Source organism: Gallinula chloropus, assembly GCF_964237585.1.
Source record: "Gallinula chloropus genome assembly, chromosome: 1".
Taxonomy (NCBI): Eukaryota; Metazoa; Chordata; class Aves; order Gruiformes; family Rallidae; genus Gallinula; species Gallinula chloropus.
The window spans coordinates 66,740,586-66,758,220 of NC_140085.1; the positions used below are offsets into that span (position 1 = coordinate 66,740,586).

Sequence of the window (17,635 nt, forward strand, 5' to 3'; positions counted from 1 at the left end):
GACTGGTATCCACACACTTGTAAAACGGGTCTGCCGGGCTTCCAGGCACCAGCTGCTCACCTGCAGATGACAGAGACGGGCAAAGAAAAGAGTCCACGGGCAGGCGGGCAGGCGGGGACCTGAAGCGCAGCTTGAAAGGCAGGCAAACACAGATCAAGAGGGATAGGCTAATGTGACAAACAGAAATCACACACTGCAGATTACAGGTTCACCTTCATTAAAAAAAAAAAAAAAAGAAAGATCCTTGGAACAGAAAATCTGTACCAAACCCCTGGAAAGCTGGAAAAGCTTTCTATCAGGAACACAACCCGCAGGTGAAGACCGAGAGAAAAGGTTAATAATACAAAGATGTGCTACAACAGTCAGCAGCAGCGCAGGCTTTTTTCACATTCTGCCTTCCTCATTCATATCCCTCCTGCTTGGGCTGTCCATGTACTCTGCCAGCAGTTTCCAGCCCTGCTGTCTGCCCTTTCCTCCCACCACTCCAGCCCAGAGCTCCCACACAGCCCTGGCAATGACCCTCACTTAAAAACCCCCTTCAAAATCCATCCTGAGCTCACCAACCGGACTGGATAATATTCTTAAACTTGCCCTGTCACCTTTTCCTGCTGTGATGCCCTTGGGGTCACTGTTGTGCTCTGCCCTCGGTCTCCAGCTCATAATCTTCACTGCATGCCAGTTCCTCGGCATTGTAGTTCTGGGGACTTTCTTCCCACCCAATCCGCGCACGCAGAGTCCCAGCTGCTGGCCTGCAGGTTCCCTCCATTAGCTGAAAGGCTGCCCTCTCCTATCACTGAAAAATCTTAAGTGTTAAAATTCCTGACTCCTGGTTACTTGAGTCTGTATGAAGATTCTTTTCTTACCTTCTTCATACAAGCGAGGGGAAGAGTTGTATCACATGAGGAAACAGCCTGAGACCTCTCCTTGAGAGACAAAGTTCATTTCACAATCAACAATACCACACAGGTAGCCTTAGGAAGATGATATCATCTGGTGCCAGCTGCTTGAGCATGACTTACCTTCGCCTCAACGCTTTGGTGCTGCACAAATTGTTTTGCTATGGGAAAAATTTAGTTATGACAGTAGCAATAGCTGTAGGTACTGAAACACAGTAGTTCACTTATCCTTAAGAGAGACTGTGTGTCAGTGTATTTGTACAGCAGTGCATCCTAAACTTCTCTCTGGGATTATTCTTCCAGCTGGCATTTCCTGTCTATCTGGGCAAAATGGTGAAAACCAGGAGTGGTTTTCTTCACTGCTCGATCTCTCTTACAGAGACTGGCAGAAGCAAAATAGTATTAATGCAATAGCTCTGAGATGCTGTCCTGGTTTCAAGGACCACAACAGAGGTGGGCTTTCATCCCCTGAGAAACAAGGGGAGACTTCTAGACTGAAAATCTTCTTGAGTTAGAAAGATGACTGCAGCTGCAGATGGTAGGCACAGACTGGGGTTTCAGCTTTCCTTTCACTCAGGTACTAACTTGCCCTGACTCTCTGCAGTGTTTTCTCCATGAAAGAGCAGGAGATCCATCCTGTACCTCATCCCCCATTAAAAGGTAGCTAAAATGCAAAGGACAGTTCCTCATTTAAACAAGCTCTTTGCTGCAATGTGCTGCTTTCCACAAGTACCTTCTCCAAGGGCATCTGGAGGAACCTACTCAGACTCCTGCTTAAACACATGATAACTGACAATCTTCCTCCTTTTGCTCCTTCTTTCACAGTTTCTACAGCCCCCAAATGTGGAAGAGTGGTAAAGGGTTAATATTAAAGGTGCACATATGCAAAAGCAGCAACCTCTGCCTCTGCTACTTTTAGTTTCCCCAGACAAACCCTCTGCTGTGCTCCCAGTCGGACTGGTTGGAGAAGGTATTTTAATGGTTCAGAGTTCAGGCCTCAGACTTTAGATTCTTCCTTACTGATCGACAAGCCCCTCCCCCTGTTTAGTTAAGGGACAACAGTCATTTGTTGTCACATTCTGTCTTGTATAAAACAAACTTCTCCTGCTATGTCTTACATTGTTTGCACATCCGTGAAGAAAACCCTGCCTGTTTAAATGCTTGTGCCCTCTCTGGTTTTTTCCTTAAGCAAGTACAATTGGGCACACTGACAGGCAGTAGACTGGCAGCCTTATTAACAAAAGCCTCCTCTTTTATCACCAAGACAGGTACAGAACAAACCACAACCACCCAAACCACACAGTGGCCTCGAGATGTGTTCACGGGACTAAGGAGCAACAACCACCAACTATTCTCTTTGTCCTGTGTGCTGTGTTAACAAGGGTGCTCATTTTGCAGTGCAACCTCCAGGAGGTAAACATACCCCAAATAACCGCTGCTGGTTAAGAGAAAGCAAGTTTTAGATGAATCATTGAATCACTGAATTATAGAATGGTCTGGGTTGGAAGGGACACCAAGGATCACACAGTTCCAACCCTCCTGCCACAGTCTGGGCCACCAACCTCCAGGCCTGGATCTACACAAGGTTGCCCAGGGCCCCATCCAACCTGGCCTTGAACACTTCCAAGGACGGGGCATCCAGCACCTCTCTGGGCAGCCTGTTCCAGCACCTCACCACTCTCTCTGTAAAGAACTTCCCCCTAATATCTAGTTTAAACCTTCCCTCCTTTAGCTTTAATCCACTCCCCCTTGTCCTGCCATTGTCTCCCCTTTAAAAAAGTTGGTTCCCCTCCTGTTTCTCTGCTCCCTTCACGTACTGGAAGGCTGCAATGGGGTCCCCCCACAGCCTTCTCTTCTCCAGGCTGAATAAGCCCAGCTCCCCCAGCCTCTTTTTGCAGGATCTCTTTTTAAAATGTCACTGTGATACTCACTTTTCCTGCATGAATTTAGGGTTGGTAACATCTCCTGACTTACATTCACCTCCTAACATAAAATTTGAAATTGTGGCTTACAACTAACTGACAGACTGTGACTTTTTGGTCAGCCTAAACCCGAAGAGGAGACTGAAAGGCTCAGTACCTGATGGTTTGTTTCTGCAAGCCAGCCATTCATCCCCAAATGGGGTAAGTATCAGAACTGAAGATCTAGAACTGAAAGAAAATTTCCCATCATTGTCCCAAGTTCTGCCTCATGGGCTTTGCCTCTCACGATGACATCAGGTGATTTGAGAACAGTTCACTTGCTTATTTAATATTTAGAATTGTCTTGAAAATGGTAGTTCTAGTGTGATTTTAAGTTCATCCTTGCTGGTTTTGTAAGTTAAAATTACCAAAAGAACAAAGGCTATGAGGGGTTAGCATTATATGAGATGAAATAGGGGGAATAAAGCTTCTTATAAAAATGAAATTACTGAAGGATTACATATCAGTCTTCTTCAGCCAGCTGGAGGTCCAGTAATTTGCTAGCACTTCCTCTAATCAGGGTTAAGCACTCTGTAATAACAGTCTTTTTCTTCAGCTTTCCTGTCAAACTATATCTTTTCATTCCCAACTCTTTTCTTAAATCTATATTAACATTTCATGTGCACAGTTTCATGCAGTGCCTGGCCTGGTCAGCTCTCCCTTCTCAAGCCAGATGCTCAGGAAAGATCCCAAAGGTTGCTTAGATGCTGTAAGTAGGCTACAGGACAGTTTTCCCATTTGGTTTCTTTGGCAGATTTTCCAGGCTCAGAAGCTGGGATTCATTCTACACAGCTGAAAAACTAAATTAAGGGCATAGAGGACATAGGTTCTCTGTATAGTTAATACAAGGTCATAAAACAATTCAAGCACTAAAATCCTTTTCCCCTACACTGACATCACAGGTATAAAGGGTAACCTAGCTCCTGATTTGCATTTCTTGGTCAAACATCAGAAGACAGATGCTACACATTGAGATTCCATTGTCTTCCTCTCCTTCAAAGAAGTAACTTCCCCGAGCAGGAGCTCTCTGGTCTCCCAAAATCAGTGTGGACTCACAGCGTAACTTGGTGGCTTGGTCACAGTCTCTCCCTTAATGTCAGGGTTGAGAGATGAACTGTGAGACTGCAAGTTCACTGCAGCACAGGGATTCAGCTCGGCTCTGCCCAGTTCCCAAGTGCTTTTGTCCTGAGCAACCAACCACCTGAGTATGCACATTCCTCGCGTTACTTTTGCCTTTTCTCTTTCAGTTTCTTACGTTCTTTTTGTTAAATATATAAAATTTCCTTTTAAGTGCCTGCTTTTTACCACTGCATTTTTAAACTGTTCCCATTTTTACCAGTCAGAGCCCAATAGTTCCTCTTGGCAAAACCTAGAAGCTGGTGAACAGAGCTATAGTGACCCACACACCTGGTCTCAGTGTGTTGGAATAAATCGTGGGGTTTCACACAAAGAGAAGCCAGCAGCACCCTGGAAAGGATGCCCATAGAGACCTTAGAAGAACTAGAAAGTATGTTATCACCAAGAGCTGCAACACTGTTATGTAACAATGCACTTAACACCTATCCCGTGTAATGATATAATTTTTACATCTGTAATTCACCATCTAAGACATTGCTGTGTCCTGATTATAGCAGAGAAGCATCACAAATATGCCAAGGCGTGTTGAAACAAAGCATGCTCCTGTCTGCCAGTGCCACTGGAAACAGGTTCCAGCACTGTGCATTAGCAGGGTGGATGCTAAGCTACTGGAGTTACACACCTAAACACATCGGATTTGCTGCCCTGATTTTCACTGAGTAAGGAAGCAGCATTAAAAAGCAACAAGACTAGACCAAAAATCAGCCTTCTAACCTCATACACATACGTGTACAGCAGGAGGCAGCATCTGGGAGGCAGTTTAAAGGCACCTAATTTAGGAGCTGGGGTCACCTAAGAAATGACTGCGCCACCTCAAACCTCATAAAATGATACTTCCATTAACACTTTCCCCAGCCTTCAGCAGCCTGTGGTTCAAGGATTTATTTAGCCACATATAACTTCTTCTCTCATAGGCCTTGAAGGATTTTGCTCAACTGCTTTTGAATCCCTGCAAAACTTTAGCAACAGAGTGCTCTGTGGTAAAAAACTGCAGCATTAATATGAAGAATTAATTCTTCCTGAAAAAATACTTTACTTTTTTGTTTTAAAGATGGATTTCAGTCTTCAAACCAGCTACTCAGTTGGCAGTAGAACGAGTGATGACAGGAAGAGACGAGTAAAGAAGTTTCATGCATGACAAGAATACTAATATACTGACTCATTTAAAAACACGACCAAGTTTGTGTTTGTGGACGAAAAAGAGTAAGCAGAGACAGCCCGGTCTAAACCATAGTTTAAGGTTTGGATATTTGTCTGGAACAGAACACTATTTGGGGCATGAACAATTCAGAGAAGATGCTGGATTCTCGCCCTGCTATATATACCAGATAATTCCTAGTGTCAGCAAACTTCACAAACTTTGAGTCTTGATGGTCAGTCAATAGAGCATTTCTAACCCTTATTTACCTACTACTGCAAACACCTTCTCTGATTCTTTTATTTCATGAAGACAAAGATCACTGGATCACAGAGTGGTTTGGGTTGGAAGGGACCTTAACGATCCCTTGAAGGGAACCTCCCATGGGCATCCCTTAAAGGCAGGGACACCCTTCACTAGACCAGGTTGCTCAAAGCCCCATCCAACCTGGCCTTGAACACTGCCAGGGAGGGGGCAGCCACAGCTTCTCTGGGCAACTTATGCCAGGCCCTCACCACCTTCATCGTAACAAACGTCTTCCTTATATCCAATCCAAACCTAGTCCCTTCTGTTGCCGCTTGTCCTGTCCCTGAAGGACAGGCCTGAAGTGTCCTGAGGTGTCTCTCCATCATGCAGGTGGGGAGATGGACCCCTGTGGAAAAGCAGCAGAGGCATCACCCACATTTCAAACTCTGGGCCCAAAGCGTTAAGCTTTGGGTTACTTTCAGGTCCAGGCCAACTGGTGCCAGCTGCCAGCCGTGACCCGGGGCGGGCAGAGAAAGGGGGTGCGGGGAGGGCCGGCACCGGGGTAACGTAAGGGGCCCTACAGCCCGGGTAGGCGGAGGGGGACAGCCAGAGGGGCCGCAAGTAAGGGGAGAGGTTACCTCCTGCTCTCCGGCCTCCGGGACGGGCAGCTACAGCACCGCGGCAGGTAGGGGGCGAGGCGCTGCCCAGGAGGCCCGGGGGTGGCCAGGCCCTGCGGCACGGGAGGCGAACCCGCGCCTCTCCCCTTCCCGCCCCTCGGCCGCCTAACCCCTCGCCCAAGCGCTTGTTTTCGTGAAACGCAGAATTAATCGAGTTGGCCAGCTCGCGGGCAGAGCAGGCAGGAGAGGACGGAGAGGACAGAGGGCCGGATTTTTGTGTCCCGTGCCCGCCCGCTTTCCTCTCCGCCCACGCTGGCGACGCCCGCCGGCCCGTGAGGCGGGAGCTCAGCGTCTGGCGTGGGCGGCCGGGCAGCGCGGCTCGGTGGGAGGGAGCGGGCCATGGGCCTTCCCCTCGGGAGGGGGCGGGCCGCGGGGTGAGGGCTGCCTGCAGCGGGGCCGCGGCCACCCTCTGAGGGCGGCCCCTCAAGGGACTGTAGGGCAGGGCCTGGCAGTCCTCAGGCGCCGCGGGCCTGGTGCAGCGCCGGTGGGAAGTTAAAGGGTGGCCGCAGGGGTGCAGCGAGGGGTGTGGGCGTTTCTGGGGTCTGTGGGGTAAAGGGTTTGTCGGCACAGCCAACGAAATTGGTCGTGTGAAGAGACCCTTGAGCACCCCAGCGTCTTGCAAGGCTTGGCATAGCTTTACAGGACTGGGAAGCAGTGCGCGCCTTCCGCCTTTGCCAGTGGTAAAACACGGAAAATGGATACCCTCTAACTGAATTTGAGAAATCATATAAAAAAACATAAAGCTGGCAGAGACTTAGGCCAGCTGCATGAGGCGTACGGTCACTACAACGAAGCTCTTCCATCTCCCTTCTTCCTAGCTTCCTCCCACCCACAGGTGGTTCTCACAGAAGGAAATTAAAGGCAAGGCTGCGTGTCACGTTTTTTGGTTAATATCGAGGTTCTGAAACTTCTAATAGCCTAAATCAGGCCCCTCAATCTAAATTTTTGCCCCAAACATTTTTACTTCCTGAAATTTTACTACCTACAACTCAAGTGGAGGTTAGTAAATCGCAGGTGCTTTGCTGCTTACGTGGTGACAGAACTTCCTGCGTGTACTCTACCGTGCCAGGATGAAATACCTGATACAAATGAGGATTTTACAACCCACTTTGAAAATGAGGAATTGCCCTACAGCAGAGAATTTGGGAGAGAAGCTTGAAGACAACTGTATCAAGATAATAGCTAAAATTTGCTGATCTATGCTATTATTGATACCAAAATCTCTGTTTGGCACAAATATGGTGTGATTCTTTCTACTTAAAATAATTTCAAAACAGATTGAAAATAGTATGCAACATACAGGTATCTTTTAAGGGTAAAACCGACTTAGAAGTAAAATGAAGTAAGAAGTTCCTCTTTTCCTTGTAGATGGCTGAATCAGAACCTCAGGAAGGAAAGTATGATAACATGCTAAAGATGATGGAGGACCTGAACAGGGACTTAGAAAAACTTCTGGAGGAAATGGAAAAACTAACAGGTACAGGTCTTTATAAAAGAATGAAACAGATTTGTTTACTAGACTGAAGACATTTAACATTTATTATTTGTATTTATTGCTCTGAACTTCCATATAATAGAAATGTGAAGTGGAAACAACCACCATCAACTAATGCCCTAATGTTCTTGCTTGGGAGAAAGCATGCAAATAATCTAGAAGTTTCCAAAGGCCCCAAATTGAAAATTAAGAGGTGATGGCTGCTCATTTCAGACTGGTGGTTGAAAACAGAAATAATGCCAAGATACTTAATTTACAGTTATTAAAACATGGTATGTAGAATGAGATTTAATTCTGAAAAATGGTGGGATATGCATATCAGAAACTGTGCAAGCAACAAGAACAGATAGAGGCTGTTAAAGCATTTATAGTTAAACAAAATTTCTAAGTGCCATTGATAAAGCTACAGTCAATTATGGTAAAACAAAAGGGAAAGTACAAAATAAGTACTAAAATTGTTTGCCCCATGTTATCAGAAACTTGTTATTTCAAAATCAATTCAGTTATTTAGGTGGTTCTTAAAACATTTCATCTCTTGCTGCAGCCTCCTTTATCTTCCTCACCTATCACAAGCCTGTAACTGGTCTGGAGAGAGGATTCTTCATTTATATTAAAACATTTCACTTTGATTACCTATTTTGTTGTAACATTTAAATAGATGTCCCTTGTAATTTACATCGTTGTGCTTCCATTCTGAAGTATTTTGAGACATTCATGAAGAAGAAATCATAGAATCATAGAATGGTCTGGGTTGAAAGGGACCCCAAGGATCACAGAGTTCCTACCCCCCTGCCACAGGCAGGGCCACCAACCTCCAGACCTGGATCTACACAGGGTTGCCCAGGGCCCCGTCCAACCTGTCCTTGAACACCTCCAGGGATGGGGCATCCACCAGCTCTCTGGGCAGCCTGTTCCAGCACCTCACCACTCTCTCTGTAAAGAACTTCCTCTTAATATCCAATTTAAACCTTCCCTCCTTCAGCTTTAATCCATTCCCCCTTGTCCTGCCATTGTCTCCCCTTTAAAACAGCTGATTCCCCTCCTGTTTCTCTGCTCCCTTCAGGTACCGGAAGGCTGCAATGAGGTCCCCCTGCAGCCTTCTCTTCTCCAGGGTGAACAAGCCCAGCTCCTTCAGCCTCTTTTCATAGGGGAGGTGCTCCAGCCCTCTAATCATCTTCATGGCTCCTCTGACCCCTCTCCAACAGTTCTACATCTTTCTTGTATTGGGGGCCCCAATATAATGGTTAAATAAAATAAATAAATATATAATATACAATATAATGGTTAAATAAGACCATTGCTTTTATTTAGGCCGGCGATTTAGCCCTGGCTTAACTGTTACATTTTGGGTTTGCAGTGCAGGCAACCTGGATGACCTATGACATGGTCATCATGCGCACCAACCCAGACTTGGCCAGCTCCATGAGGCGTTTGGAAGAGGTCTTCTTGAGCTGCAAAGAAGAAATGGACAAGAAGTGGCAAGAGGTGCTCAGTGAGCCTAAAAGCGAAGAGCCAAAAGAGGAATAAATTTAATTCAGTCATCCCTTGGAAAATCACTCCAGCCTTTTTGTTTCCCAGCTGTGGAGGTTTCATGCACACTGTGGAAAATGGTTTGGCTTTTATCTTACTAAGAACTACAGATGCATATACATCCATGGAAGCATTTTAATAAGATTACAGATATATATATATATAAAAAGGTAAAAGGTAACAGTGTGCCTATTTTTCTTATGCTCATCTGGAACCCTGGTAGTGTGTGTGCATACACAACTTACATGCTCTCTTCTTCTTCCTGGAAAACCATACTTGCTTCACTGTCAGTGGATGTGGAATTCTTTGACATCTGAACAAATGGGGGAAGCAGAGTGGGATACAGTGGTAGCATCAGCACATGCCTTTCCAGGAAAACTGAGTAATTACTTCTCTGCAAATGAAAACCAGGTGAAATTCTAAATTTGCAAATAGATTTGGTGTGATGTGGGATTCCCAAATAGGCATTCAGTTACCAAGTTTTATTATTTGGGTCTTATCTGCAGTCTTTTAATTTTGTTTCCTTGGATTTTTAATCATTTCCCAGAAAGGCTGTTATTCTCACACCCTCTGAAGGTAGTGTGTCTTATTTAAGAAAAAAAATGTTTACCATTAACGACTGCACTCTGTGTGGTGTAGCCTGTGGGATTGCTGCAGAGGCCAAATGTTACAAAACATGCTTTTCTCCATGTGTTCCTACTGTGCAATATTTAAAAAAATAAATCCTTTTTCTTTCACAATCAAGGTGTGGATTAGGATGGTGACCTTGTGACTTACAGTTAATGCATAAATATTTTATTTGAGACAGAAGGCAGTTCAAGTTTTGAGGAGGAATTTCCATTTAATTAGTCTCTCTTAACTAGAAAGTAAGCACTATGTAAGGAGAGCATCTCCCTAGTCCTTTAAAGAGGCATTTAATGATTTAAATAACATCTCAACATTCTGTCAAGTCTGCTCAAATTATTCGACCAGGTATCCGTTTGAGAGTAGCTAGAATCAGGCAATGTTCATGCTGCTGCCATGAAACATATAGAAGCCATTTCAACTTTTTCTTTTTTTTTTTTTTTTTTTTTTTGCATCACTGCTAGTTGATTAAGAACATAAACCTGAGTTCTTCTCTTGATTTTCCAGCAGGTAGGTCTTCATTCCAGCCAGGCTAGGGTCAATGGCAGAGCAGCACAAGAAAATTTGCACTTTAAGTACAAGCAACTCCTTTCTAGAGGATTGCAAATGGCACGTTGTCACTTTGGTACCTTGGACTAGATTGCCTTCATTCTTCAAGGCTGTGTTAAAAACTACACCCTTGGAAGAGGCACTGTCTTCAGCAGCCTGTGCAGGGACATACTGGGTTTTGTGAGATGTTTTGGCCATGAAGTGCCCAGTATAGATTGACTACAGATTTTTCCAGAAAGCACAGTTTTCGTTAGACCTTTAGCTAGGTGGCCAATGTTAATTTATTCATTTTTATATCCAAGAGTCCCAGAGAGAACAGAGAATTGTGACATTCAATGAAGTCTCTTTTATGTGAATGCAAATCCCATTTCCTGTCATTGGAAGGCTACAGTGAGTCTGACAGAGTACTCTTTCTCCAGAGCAAAGGGCCACTGTTGGACAGTGCGGCCGCAAGGAGAGGGGACACATAGTAACTTGGTTTTCCTCACTTGACGACTGCTCCTTTCTGAATTGGTTTGTTGGTTCTTTCCTGCGTAACCACTGAGGCAGCAGGCATTACAGCACCACCAACAGGGACCATGAAGACCACCTCCAGTCTCTCCTCACTAAAAAAACAGACAAGTGACATGCTGCTAAACCTAGGGCACCAATTTAGCCTCAACGATAGGGTGGCATGGAGTGCCAGGTAACCCCACCGTGAAGGAACAGAATGAGTTTGCAGAAGGGGTGATGCAGATACCTGGGAACTCTGACATTTCTGCCACCCTTTTTCTTGCTCCTTAAAGCTCTCCTGCACGTGACCATGAACACCCAACTGGATTGAGTAGTAGGGGTGGAAGTCAGGAGGAGAGACCCAAAAGTTGCAGCCAGGAGCACAACACGCACATTGCCTGACAGAGAATCTGTCTGGCTGAGTAGATCAGGTTTTCCTCTTTCTCCCCAGTATTTTCTTCCCAGCTGTGATGACAGAGAACAGTTAGGGATACTGCACCAGCCTATTCCTTGAAATGGCATTCAGCAAGGTGATTATACTTACCTTTCACTACTAAAATAACTTCTGTTTATTTTAGGTTGGTTTTTTCTTCTATTTTTTTACATGGAGAACTCTGCTTGCAGAGATACTGAGTTCTGCTTCACACATCCCACCATCTACCACGCTTCGTCCCCAGGTAGATGCTTTCGGCTTGCAACACAAACCAGAAAAAAACCCCACACGGAAACACCCGGCGATACCCTGTCACAGGAGCGTCTCCTACACGTTCAGTAAAAAGTACGTGGAGCCACAGCCCCACCTAGTGCTCACGGAACTGAGCGCTGTGACAGTAACCCGGATTGGGGGGCTGGCTGACATCTCTTAATCACCCGTCACCGAGGATTTCTGTAATGAAAAGCGTTCGCAGCGGCTTAGCTGTACGTGCACTCTCGGTGAACTCCACTGTTGTGACCCGAGGCTGCACAGTAGTTACTCACAGGTGGCTCCTGTGCTGTACTATGAGAAAAAAGCACACCTTTTCCTGTCGTTACAGAGGCAAGAAAAGCTGGCACGGGTACACTGCCCGTCTGTATGCCCAAACACACAAGTAAGGTGTGCCACTGTCTTCATTATCTGCTCCTTAATCTCTCTCAAGTAACACTAGATAAGCAAGTCGCAATCCATGCTTAGCTTTATGTTTTGTTCCATGCAGACACCCACACAGGTACTGGAATCTCTCTTCACCTGGGCTCATCTTGCATGAATAGATCTGTTTCCACAGCCGTTTACCAGCTTTAATCAAGAAGTGTATGAGGCTTAGCAAAGAGGTTATGGACTAGATCCCTGCCTATTAAAGGCAGTAGATGCTCCAGTGTTTAACACCAGTGCCTCTGTCTGCTCTTTTTGTCACAAGAAAAATCACTGATCTTCATAGTTGCATCCATGAGAGTTGGATGCCCAAGAATGAACTACCCAAGAGCCATCAAACCCTGTGTTCCCCAGGGCTCAGTACTAGGGCTAGTTCTGTTTCATGGCTTTATGAACAACATAGATGAGGGAGTCAAGTGCACCCTCAGTAATTTTGCAGATGATACCAAGATTGGTGGGAGTGTTGATCTTCCAGAGGGTAGGCATGCTCTACAGAGGGACCTGGGACAGGCTGGATCAATGGGCCGAGGCCTACTGCATGAGGTTCAGCAAGGCCAGGTACAACGTCCTGCTCTTGGGTCAAAACAACCCCATGCAAAGCCACAGGCTTGGAGTCAAGTAGCTCAAGAGCTGTCTGGAGGAGAGAGACCTAGGGGTGTTGATTAACAGCCAGATGAGTACAAGCCAGCAGTAGGCCCAGGCGGCCAAGGGCCTGCATCAGTAACAGTGTGTCTAGCAGGAGTAGGGAAGTGATCCTTCCCCTGTACTCAGCACTGGAGAGGCCACACCTCAAGTACTGTGTTTAGTTTTGGGCCCCTCCCTACAAGGACATCGAGATCACAGAATCATAGGGGTTGAAAAGGACCTCGGGAGATCATCAGGTCCAACCCCCCCTGCCAAAGCAGCTCCCTAGCTCATATCAACATGCTTGATAGGATACCTTAATAAATTTGTGGCTTTATTAAGCCCACCCCTTCCTTCTAAAATTCCATCCCTAATTCTTCTTTTAACTGCTCATATGTCTGGATCAAAGAAAAGATGGATTTTAGTGTATTTTATAAAACCCTGAGCTTGGAAAATGTTCCTAAAAATTACTAATTGTGAGATGCTTGTGTTTACCCTGGGAAGACCTACAGAGCTGGTGAAGGGTTTAGAACAGAAGTCTTACGAGGAGTGGCTGATGGAGCTGGGATTGTTTAGTCTGGAGAAAAGGAGACTAAAGGGGAGACCTCATCGCTCTCTGTAACTACCTGAAAGGTGGTTGTAATGAGGTGGGTGTTGGTGTCTTCTCCCTGGTAGCTAGTGACAGGATAAGGGGGAAAGGCCTGAAGTTGCATCAGAAGTTTAGGTTGCATAATAGGAAGAATTTCTTTACTGAAAGGGTTGTCAGATACCGGAACAGGCTGCCCAGGAAGGTGATTAAGTCGCCATCCCTGAAGGTGTTTAAAAGAAGAGTAGATGATGTACTTGGTGACATGGCCTAATGTTGGACCTAACAGGGCTGGATAGACAGTTGGACTCAATCTTGAAGGTCTTTTCTAACCATAACTATTCCGTGATACCAATCCACATACTGCTTGGCCCAAACAGCCTGCAGTGGCTTAAGTCAAAGCACATTCTTTTTAGAGTGTAAACATCACATTCTCTCCTGTAAGAAGGGCGTGTAAGTTCTCCTGTGGCCCCTTTTTGTCTACTAGCTGAGGTGCTACAGGACTCTGAGCTGCCTGGATTCCTAACACTGTTCAGAGTTTCCATTAACAGTTTCTTACCAGGAAGGAGATGCAACAACTCACAATGTCCAGGGAAATTCTGATGGTTGAGACTGTATCCTTCTCTCCCACACAGAGCTGAGAAGGGACTGTGGGCACTTCATGTGTCCACTGAGGTACCATGATCCTTTACCAGAAGGTGGCCTAGAGCTTTGTTTAGAATATTTCATTTAGTACTTGTGCTTTGCAGTTCTTGATTATTGCAGCTCCAATTCAGGTTACCTCAGAAAAGTATCAAGAAGAGAATCCATACACAGTAGTTGTTTTGCTTGCTGGCATAATCTGCTTCCAAAATTCAGTCCAGATCCTTGCAGCAGTTTTTCCTGAAGCACGTATGGAGAGATTACTGAATCTGTAACAGCCTTATTTACACACTCCAGTATTAAAACAACATTATTTTTGCTAGCGCTCTTCGAGAGGCAGAGAGCTGACTGAAAACAAAGGGGGTGAGCAACATTCCTCCCGAGTCATTTCCTCCAGGGCAAGGACTGTATCACCTGGGCACTATCAGCCTGAAAGCGGCAGCGCCTTTTCTGTGTACATTCTATTAATACCAACTTATTTTTCTGAGGCACTGCCTCCTCCATGCTCCTGCACTGCTGTGAAACACACTGACTTCTTTTTTCCCCCAAAGAAAACACATTGGGTTATTTTCTCAATTCTGTTCCTGGTAAAGTATTGTCTACCTTACTTGCCTAGTCTTCTCCAGGTGCTCTGGGTTTGGATCACTGGAATAGAGACATGGGCAGTAAGAGTACAAAGTTTTGAGGTGACATCTATCTTAAAGGGAAAAGAGCAACATTTAGAGACTGTTAAAGTTAACAGCTGTCACGGACAGAAGTCTGAGTGCTGTGCAAAGTAAGTGAAAATAATTGATACATGGATGAGTTACTACAACACAGAGGCATTCTAAGCCTCTGAAAACAACACAAGACTACTACAAGTTGCACTGTAGTAGTACAAGACTACTACAGTTGCACTGAACAGAGCCACTAAGTAACGCTACCCAGTATATTAAAACAGCAGAAATTTTGACTCCAACTTTGTTCTAAAGTCGGATGCAGTACGTGATTTCAACCAAAGCTATTCCTGCTAAGGATGTCTGCTGTACAGCCCCACCCCTGTGTTAATGTAAGAGCACTAATTAAGATGTGATTGCCAAAAAACAGGAGAGTGCACGATAAATTGCTAGTTTGACCAACAAACCTCTGAAGAATCACTGAGGATTGCCAAAGAGGAGGAGAAATTAGGGGGAGGGTAATTCCGACAGGGGCAGTCCAGGATCACTGACTCATGGTCCACCCACGCTAATTACATCGCCAACTTAAAGGAGCCATTAGGCACGCACACTAATTTACATAGAAGGCAAAGGCTTATTAACCAATCCTACAATGATAAGTAACACACATGTAGTAGAGACATGAGTATATTAACAACTACTGATTTGGAGCTTCAGTGGGCTGTCTTGGGACCAGCACCCAGACCTGCGCAGACACCTCTGCTCTACCTGTATCTTGGCATACTGCACACCAGGAAAAACCCACCCCCAGTTCTGGGGCAACTTGAGGTGCTGCTCAAGTGGCTTTCTAGGCTGCCACTTATACAGGCTGCTTATTTGAGCTAAGACTGTGTGGATCCTTCCACATTTAATCCACACTCCCCATTTTGCCAGGTCTCTGCATTAAAAGACCTGTACTTCATGACTGATCCTCCTTAGAAACGTGCTGTAAAAGCAGTTCCTGACTAGCTCTAACAGCCTGTGTGGTCCTGCAGAAGTCAGTTTACAAGTTAGAACCCCAGATTGATAACCCAGCACTGAAGAACGGTGCATTTTTACAACAGTCAGGAAACATGATGAAGCTCTGAACTCAGCGACAGCTTTCTGTAGGTCTTTCCTATCACGTTAAAGCCTGAAGATCTTCGTACCACCAGCTGATACAAGTAATCAGGATCAATTTTCTGCACAGTGCATTACTGTCTAAGATTCGCAGTCTAATCACAGCTTCATTGATCCACTATTATCAACAGCACAAACTGAAGTTTAAGCTGCCCCTTGTTTGACATAGCCTCTGGAACTCTTCTCATTTCCTTTGCACCTGACCAAGGGTTCCCCTACTGCTTGGCTCATGCCACATATGTCTAAACACCCCTGAGTGCTCCTTCTTAGAATAAAAAAAGACCAAAACAAAACCCTAACAAAAACCACAATGCAAACAAAACAAAAACCCAGCACCACCCCACCCACCCAAAAAATTACCACATCAGTGCTGAAGGCTAGGTAGTTCTCCAAAAAGCCAAGCCAGCAAAAAGGGTAACATCTAAGATTGTGACTCTGAACACAGGATTTACAGACTTTGTAAAAACCTCCCCCAACAAATCACTTCCCTGGAACTAGGTGGGAAGGGCTGCACATAGATATACTGTTGTTTAATGCAGAAATTTACAGGATAAATATTTCTCTGCATCAGTACCTTGTCATTGCAGGCTATTAGGTTTAAATAAAACAGTGCACAAAGGCTGACAGAATTTGCTTCTCCCTGCCTTTATCCTCCTCGAAAGAAAACAAGCCCCAGATCATGTTTTTGCAGTTAAGTAAAAGGAAACAGCAGTCTTCAGAAGCAGAAAGCCTGGTTACAGTCAAGCAGGCAGAGTATTATGAGAAGACTAAAATAATTACACTATAAAAATGTAATCCCCGCCAAGTGTAAGCCATTTTAAGTGCCCATGAAAGGGAAGAGTGCTAGAATGAGCACAGCACAAAAAACAATAGCTCCAAGTAGGTACAAACACATGTGAACTACTCAGCAAATTCAGAGCAATTGTAGCTAAAAATCTTTCTTTAAAAAAAAAAAAACCTCCAAAAACCAGAACTGGCTCAACACACTTCTGAAGTTCTGCTCAAGGCAAATAATCCATACCCTTATGTCCAAAAGCACCACAGCTGCCAAAAGAACTCACCCTTATTACTGAGCACCAGTTTTATTTCTTCAGCCAAAGTCCAGCTACCAAGAGAACAAGTGACCTAGTAAGGAAATAATTTATACCCAGCCTGAGACAGCTAAAATTTAATTTTAGCAAGTGCTTTAGACTTGCTAGAGTTGAGCCCATGTTTTCATACATAGGAACTCAGGGATGAAGAGGGTCATCAGACAAGAATTTTTGCATAAATCAGAAGGTTGTTGCAAATGTAGGACTGAAATAATGGGCGGGGGGGGGGGGGAAAGGGGGGAGCAAACAAGATAGATGCAAGGAGCCTACTTGCATCTCCCTCAGTTTCTCCTTTCCTAAAAGGAAAGTTAGATGCTTCTGATAATCTGATTAAAGTCTGGCCATTTTTGGAGATATTAAAAAAAAGAATATTAGCCTGCTGAATCTCACTTTAAGAAGAAACCACTTCCTTTTGAACAACTGAAAGCAGTTCAAGTAGTTTTTATAACAAATTCCACTGTAATGTTTCAATATTTATGAATGTTAATGTTTATACTACAGTGAAACTGCCAACCATGCCCCAAGCTGCCTGAAGTAGACTTAGTTCTGAACAAAACTGAACTGTACGAAGAATTAGTCTGCTTAACTAGTGCACCTTTTAAGTGGTCTTACATTTTCTTCTCCTTATTAAATTTGTTCTGAGTCAGAACAGCCATATTCTTCCAAGGAGAGACATTAGAATGCCACTGTGCTTCTCTTGCTATTTGTCCCAATCTACATCTTACCAGGTTTGCTACAGCAGCTCTGTCTCTCAGCAGCCTGTGTGCCACACTCCTGACAGCACGCCTGCACAACGCCTGGGTAAGCGACCCAGTGCCACAAGGGCAGGTCACACTAGTGCAACAGCTTGCAGGGATAGAAGCATTCTCCTTCCTGGATCAAACCTGTCACTTCCACTTCCCATCTCATCAGCAGTTCCTAATTCAGTGCAAAGGCACACAGGAAATGCCCAACACAGTCCTCTGCAGGCAGTGCAATCCGTGTGTGGCTAAGCCTTCTACTAC

General features: G+C 44.9%; 1 protein-coding gene across 1 annotated transcript; it reads left to right on the forward strand.

Moving 5' to 3' along the window:
• Positions 1-6,017: 6,017 nt before the first annotated feature.
• On the forward strand, positions 6,018-9,077 carry SYCE3 (synaptonemal complex central element protein 3; the record flags this gene model as incomplete). The annotated part of the gene is made up of 3 exons (XM_084279194.1): positions 6,018-6,063; positions 7,424-7,532; positions 8,908-9,077. The coding sequence occupies exons 2-3, from the start codon at positions 7,424-7,426 to the stop codon at positions 9,075-9,077; spliced, it is 279 nt and encodes a 92-aa protein (XP_084135320.1). The 5' UTR covers positions 6,018-6,063.
• Between the last annotated feature and the right edge of the window lie 8,558 nt (positions 9,078-17,635).